This window comes from Pteropus vampyrus, unplaced genomic scaffold (genome assembly GCF_000151845.1).
Source record: "Pteropus vampyrus isolate Shadow unplaced genomic scaffold, Pvam_2.0 Scaffold510, whole genome shotgun sequence".
In the NCBI taxonomy this organism is placed as follows: Eukaryota; Metazoa; Chordata; class Mammalia; order Chiroptera; family Pteropodidae; genus Pteropus; species Pteropus vampyrus.
Genome location: NW_011889291.1, coordinates 506,995 through 513,994, shown reverse-complemented (window position 1 = coordinate 513,994; position 7,000 = coordinate 506,995). Strand labels below are relative to the sequence as shown.

General features: G+C 60.7%; 1 protein-coding gene across 1 annotated transcript in view; it reads right to left on the bottom strand.

Moving 5' to 3' along the window:
• Positions 1–274: 274 nt before the first annotated feature.
• The window catches only part of CERS4 (ceramide synthase 4), a 26,193-nt gene continuing 19,467 nt past the window's right edge, over positions 275–7,000 (bottom strand). Inside the window, 9 exon segments of the mRNA XM_011383278.2 lie at positions 275–732; positions 823–979; positions 2,671–2,777; positions 3,137–3,265; positions 3,507–3,599; positions 3,931–3,981; positions 4,302–4,359; positions 4,462–4,580; positions 5,372–5,583. Of these exon segments, the coding sequence (XP_011381580.1) occupies positions 556–732; positions 823–979; positions 2,671–2,777; positions 3,137–3,265; positions 3,507–3,599; positions 3,931–3,981; positions 4,302–4,359; positions 4,462–4,580; positions 5,372–5,583 (1,103 nt within the window). The 3' untranslated portion in view covers positions 275–555.

The following is a 7,000-nucleotide window of genomic DNA, read 5'->3' as shown; positions in this document are numbered from 1 at the left end:
AGCCTCCCCTCTCATCTCTGTGACCTTGGACAAGGTCTGCTGCCCTCTCATCTGTAAGCTGGGTCTGTGAGCAGCTGGCTGAAAGCTGGAAGGAGGCGGCTTGGCTAAGGCGTTGGCTGGGGATCAGGGCCTCATGCTATCTGGATCCCCTGGGACTGGGCAGGTGTCTCAGGGTGGCGGTGAGTATCCCATCCGTGGGGTATGTAAGCAGAGTCCTGGTTTCCTTGGGGCCTCTGATGAGCTATGACAGGGACACAAACACTCAGGCAGAGAATGTGGCTCCATTCAAGTTTTATTGGACCCCTTTCAGCCTGGGGCTCTTAACAGTTCCCAGGATGCAACCTGGAGGTAGCTCTGGCGAGGCGCAGCACCCTGCTGCTGCCCACCGCCCCAGCTCTGTCCACTGGCCCAAGGGAAGGAGAGAGGGTGGGCAGAAGGTAGGAGCTGGAGACAGATCATCAGCCTTCCCCACGGCCTGGGCCAAGGGCCGCCGGTCCAGCCTCCCCACAAATCCAAGGTGCTGGGGGCGGCCCCTCACAGCTAATCCTTGGCCGGCTACGTGGCTGACATGTGCCCATTGGGCAGCTGCCTGGCTGCCCGGCTCCGAGGGCCATCAGCAGGGGCTGCCCCAGACCCCGGAGCTGCCCCGTTCTTCAGCCGCAGACACTCCTGGGCTGCCTCCCCTTCGCTGGAGTCTGACTCCTCCATGTCGCTGCGAATGTCATTCTCTAGCTGGGGGACAAGGAGTGGGGATGAGGCTGAGGGTGAGCTGGGCTGGGGCTCTGGGGTAGCGCCCGCGAGCCCACCCTTGCTGGGCCCTACCTGGCCTTTCTTTGTGAAGCTGTGGAGCATGCGAAGGACGAGGAAAGACCAGAACACGTGCAGCAGCTGCAGCAGCATCAGCAGCGAGTTGAAGAAGTAATAGCCAAAGAAGGGACCGGAGTTGGCGATGGAATCGTAGTACGTGGTGTAGAGGATCCTGAGGCGGGCAGGAAGGCGAGGTGGGGCTTCGCCAGCTACTCTAGCCCCCCGTCCTAGAAGCTCTAACTTGAGAGACCTTCTCTGCTCCGGAACCTTCAATGGCTCCCCACAACCCCCAGAGTAATACCTGTGCTCTTCAGCTGGGCATTTAAATGCCCCCTCACGTGGTCATGTTAAAGGTCATGAGGAGGACCAGGAGCTTGCTGGCTGGCCTTGCACAACCACGAACCTCTAGGGGGCAGCTGCTTTCCTGGGTGGTCCTTTCACACCTTCTCTCCTCAGATGCCCTTCTCCCCCTACCCAGCAGGCTCTCACCCCCTGCCACCCTCACCCAGGTCAGCTGTAAGGTCACCAGTGATCTGCCTGGCTCAGGCAGCAGGCACTCGGCTGGCCCTTCCTGACACCCTTTCCTCACGTGCCTTCAGGGACCACCCTCCTGTCTCTCCACTTTATGGCTGCTCTCTCTGCGTCTCCTCTCCAGTGGCCCCCCCAACCCCCCACCCCCGATCTGAAAACATCAGGGGCCCCAGGACTGGGCCACTCTGTCTGCACTTGGACAGGTGATGCTGTCCAGTCTTGTGGCTGCAAACACTGGACACCGCATCTCTCCCTGGAACCCCACGCTGGTGTGCCCACCGCTTCCTCCATGACTGTTGGGGATGGGGTGGGCTGTAGGCCCTTCAAACCTAGCACAGCCAGAGCTGAGCTCCTGATCCTCAAGGAACAACGCTGAGCTCATTACCATCTCACGACCCTTGAGTCATCCCCCACTTCTGAGTCCACTCATTTCTCTCACCTGCACCAGACCAGAGCAATCTCTGCCCTAGTCTTGAGCGGGAGGTGGGCTCTCACTAGTTCTCTCTGCAGCCACCAGAGGGCGCCTGTGAGCACCCAAGTCAGGTCTGCCCCTCCTCTGCTCAGAACCCTCCACTTCGTTTGGATAAAAACCCAAGTCCTCCCCGCAGGCCATAAGGCCTTGCACCACCTACCTGGTCTCCTTCCTGTTCTCAGCTCCCTCCTCTCTCCCCCTAGCTCACTCTGATCCTGCCACAAGGCCTCCCCTCTGGTCTTCCAACATGCCGGGCACTGTCCAGCCTCAGGGGCTTTGCATGTGCTGTTCCCTCTGCCTGGAAGGCTCTTCTGCTGGGATCAGAACAGTTTTCTCCCTCACTTCCCTCCAGTCTTTCTGAACCAACGCTGTCAGTGGTGCCTTCCCTGACAGACCTAATCCCAACTACCCACACACTTCCGGTGCCTGATCTTTTAATACAGTCACTCCCTTGCATGCTCAATATTCTACTTGTTTGCTTTATTTTATCCCCCCACCCCATGTCAGCTCCTTGTGAGCAGGGATCTTCACGTAGCTCCCTCTGCAGTGAGAGGCTCAGCAAATAGAGTGGGTAAAGACTTTAGTGGGAAGAAAAAAAAAAAAAAAAGGCTTTAGTGAGCTGGTGCCCGACCACGTTCCAGGCACACAGGGGCATGAGGACTGAGCTCAGTTCCGTCTCTCGAACCTCTGGTCCTTTGCCTATGCCGTACCCTGGGCTGGAGACTCAGTACCCTTCCTTGCCTCTTCCTGGATGCCTCCCAGACAACATCCCCTGCCCCCCTGGTTCTGGAACCAAGGGTGAGGCAGGCGGGATCACAGATGTGCGTGCCCACCTTCCCAGCGCCCCCCACTGGACTCACTGGGTGGGGAAGAGCACGAGGCGAGTGTAGAAGAAGATCACGGAGAAGACGATGAAGAGAGAGTTGCACACTCGCTGCTGCTGTGCATAGTTGAACATCTTACCGGCCTGCGAGGGCGGCGGAAACGGACTCAGGTGGCAGAAAGGGACTCAGGTGGGCGGTAGGGGCGGGGCAGCAGGTGGGGAGGGGCCTCGCCTTAAGGAAAAGGGGTCACGGGACTGGGCCTTATCTCCAGGGATTGTCTAGAAAGGTACAAAGTGGATGTGTGTGCGAAGCTTCATCTCTGGAAGAGAAGAGGAAGCGTGGCCTCACCTCCCATGAAGATAGAGAGGGACAGTCTCCCAGGGAGCCCGAGTAGGGTGGGGTCTCCTCTTCCAGGAAAGCTGAGGGGGTGGGGCCTCAGCCCCAGGGGCGTGCGGGAGGGGGGAGAGTGGAGGGCAGCCGGGAGGGGTGTGGCCTGGCCCACCTCCAGCAGGTAGTCCGCAGAGTCGTGCAGCAGCAGCACCAGAGAGCCGATGCGCAGCAGGTTGGCGCTGTAGGAGAAGGTGATGAGGGTGATGGTCACCACGTGGTGTGCCACCTGCTCCTTGAAATCCTGCGGGAGATGATGGGTCGCAGCTGGGACAAGGCTGGGTGGCTGGCTGGTGGGGCCCCCAGGGGTGGGAGCAGGCCCTCTCAGGGGATTGGTTGGCATCTGGACCCAGCAGACTCCATGCTTCCTGCCTGAGGCGCCAAGGGACCGCCAGGTGTGGGGTGAGGCTATCCCTCCCCGCCCGAGCCCGGGACCTGACTCCCCCGGGACATCACTTCCCTAGCGGGACTCGGCCGGGCCTCACCTTGCGCCGGACGTCGAAGGGCAGCGTCATCAGCAGCGAGATGTAGAAGCTCAGCTCCAGGAGGTACCAGCAGTACAGGGCTGGCTTCAGGGGCTGCAGCAAAGAGGTGAGGCAGGGTCGGTGGGGGCCCGGCATGGCTCAGGGCCCTCCCCGATTTGCTCAAAATCAGGACGCTTGAATCCCGATGAGCGAAGAAGGTGTGAGCTCCCCATCCCTAGAGGTGGCCAAGGGCAGTGATGTTGTGGCAGTGCCTCCTCCAGGTTTGCTGACTCCTGGCCCCGCTCTCCGTTCCGCAGGGAGGCAGACACAGAGCAGGACTCGGAGGGAATTACGATGTCACGTCCAGGTTTGGCTCTGCTACCTCTGGCCACAGGAACTCTGACCACCCCAGTCCTCCTTCCAGCCTCTGCCCCACCCCGCTCACCTGGTTTGGGTAATTGTCCCAGCACATTGCCGGCTTCCACAGCCATGACTCCTGCAGGGACACAGGCATTTGAGGCATGAGCGCGCCCGCGGGGGGCTCCTTGGGTTTCTCCAGCCCTCCAGGCGCTGCCTCAGCTCCGCTCTTTGTCGCCTGGTGACATCCCCGCTCTCGCCGGAGACCAGGGGCTGGCTCACCGCCGGACCCCAGCCCCAAGTTCAGGGGGGAACATCCGCCACGACCTGGTCACATTCTCTGCCTTCTCTGTGCACACACTCCGCACCCCTCCACACCCCCACCCCGAGCCAGGCCTGGTGCACAGTAGGTGCTTGTGGGACAGGTGGAGGGGCCAGGAAGCAGCCAGGAACACTCACGTGGTAGAGGACCGAGAGGCCACCCAAGAAGGAACACAGATAGAAGACAAACCTCCAGCTGCAGACGGGGAGGGGGCCCGTGAGACAGCTGCCACCACAGTGGACGGACGCCTCTCCCTGCACTCCCGGCACCCCCTCCCCAGCTCCGCCCCGGGCTGACCTGGCCTCACAGAACTTCTTGGTCAGGCAAGGCCGGTCCTGGTTCTGACGTCTCCGGAACCAGTGTTGGGTCTGCTTTAGCGTGAGACCACACTGGGCAGCCAGGACAGCCATCTGAGCCTGGGGAGCAGGCGGTGGGGGCCAAGGTGACGGAGGTGGCTTCCCACTCCTGTTCTGGGATATGCAGGACCCAGCTCTGCCCCCCCACCCCCGGCGGCCCCAGACCTCACCACTGGGGCTGTCTACCTATGGAGACAGGGGAGTGGGGGGGGTCACTGGGTGCCCCCCACCCAGTCAGACCCTGAGAACCCAGCCCTGCTCACAGGACAGGCAGGTGACTGATGGGGACTGGGATTATGAGAGGGGCTGGGAGCAGCTCCCCATAGAGGTTTTCCTGCCCTCCTTCTAGAACACTCCTACTCCAGGCAGGCAGTTGAGACACTGCCCCCACCCCTCCCCGCAGATGGGGACTGATGGGAGGATGTCCCAAGGCTCTGTTCTGCAGGAGCAGCCCCCGCCCCTCAGGGCAGAAAGACCTCTCCTTCCCCCTCTCTCCCTCAGGACCCAGCCCAGCACTGGGCAGCTACAGCACAGATGGCACTAGGAAGGTCATGTGACTGCAGAACCCCAGAATAGTCAGGTCTTTGCTCTTCCCCGGAACAAGAGAGAAACCTGCTCTCCCCACCCCCTCCAGTCCCACGAGCTGCTCATTAGGCAGCTGGGTTCACACTGGTGGGGGTGAAGATGGAGTCTGGGGATGGAGTCTGGGGTGGGGGTGGAGGCACTGTAGAGGAACCAGAGGCTGCCTGGGCTTTCTCTCCCCCCCCCCCCCCCCCCCAGCCACAGGCCCCACCCTCACGGTAGCCATGCAGGCAGACGGGACGAGGAAGGCCACAGGGACCCTCACTCACCTCCTTGGTTTTCCATCTCTGCGTGAGGAAGTGTTTCTCCAGCGTGGCGTTGGGTTTCACTGGCTTCCTGGCCCGATCCCGTACACCCAGCCACCGGCTCAGGGGCAGGCCGACGAGTCTGGGTGCAGGCAACACAGCCCATCAGTCCAGGTGAGAAGGAACGTACATGCTACAGGTGGGGAGACTGAGGCTGGAAGGAGCCACGTCACTTCCTGGGACCCTGGAGGGTAGCCTGGCTGATGCATTAGACCGAGCATAAGACAGGCAGCTGAACTGATTTTAGGATGGGGATGTGGCCAACTTTTGAGGTACCCAATCGCCTTCCTTCAGTCTAATCCCAAACCAGGGATGAGTTCCCTCACTGCCTGTCTCAGAGTGGCCTGAGTCCTGGTCTGCCCCCCACCAGGCTGGGGGCTCCCTGCCAGCAGGAGCAGGTCTGCTACCTCCCCTCAGGCTTCCCCTCTCCCAGGCTCCCCCTCCAGCCTGGACTCGAAGGAGCCTGAAGCTCGTCAATCAATCACCACATTGCCCACAAGGGGGCACCCAAGGCCAGGTCGGGTCTGGATTTCATAGCCATAATCCTAATATCACCATCCATTTGGGGAAACTGAGATGCAGAACAGCCCAGCAAGGAACTCATTCCAGACTCAGTCATGATGGGGGCGGAACGGAGCACACGGATGTTTGTTGCGAGCTTATGATCTGTCAAGCGTTATGTTTGTAACCCTATCATTACTGTCCCCATGGTCCCAGAGGCTGAGAGAGGTCAGAGATGTGCCCAAGCTGACACAGCCAGCGAGTGGCGGACCCAGAAATCGAACCTAGTAGGATTCACTTTCCCTTAACAAGGGGGAAACCCCTGCCTTTCACTCTAGAAAAGCTGCCCTCGCACTGCTCTTTGGCAAGCGAGGAGTGCCCTTGGGATCTGATGACCGCCCCCCTGCCCCCTGCCACCTAAGCCACAGCCCTCGGCTAAACGGGGCTCTGTGGTGAACCTGGGCTCGCTCCCCTTTCCCCCCTCCCCTCGCCCCCAACGCTCCCCCAAGCCTGGCTGAATTAGGCCTCCTGGAATGCCCCTGACAAAGCCTCAGTTCCGGCTGGCCTACTGTGTGACCTCAGGAAGGTCACTGGACCTCCCCGTGCCTCCATTTCCTCTTCTGTAAAACGAGAATAATAATAGTACCACCTCATGGGGCTGCACGGAGAGCTAAACGGGTTCAGACACGTCAACTGCTTAGAGCAGTGGCTGGTACCACTCAGAAGGTGCCTGTTAAGTAAACGCATCAGTGGCTGTCCCCTGGGTCCCGTGTCCAGCCTGTGTCTGGGGAGCCCAGACCCTGGGAAGCTCTTCATGAGTAGGAGACAGAGCAAGATACGGGTCGCTTCCATGCCCCTGTGGTCAGGGCAGGACAGGGCGGGGACCCACAGTGCCTGGAGGGGGTTAGGGCTCTGTGGGGGGAGGGGCAGGACATGCTTCCCTGGAACCCGGCCTTAAAGAAACCACAGGGCAGCCGGTGTGAAGGTCAAGGGGTCGCAAAAAAAGATGGTGGACCTGAAACCAGGTGTGAGGAGTGGAGGAGGAAGTGCATGTGGAGGAAGGAGAGGGGGAGGGGTCCTTGGCATCAAGCG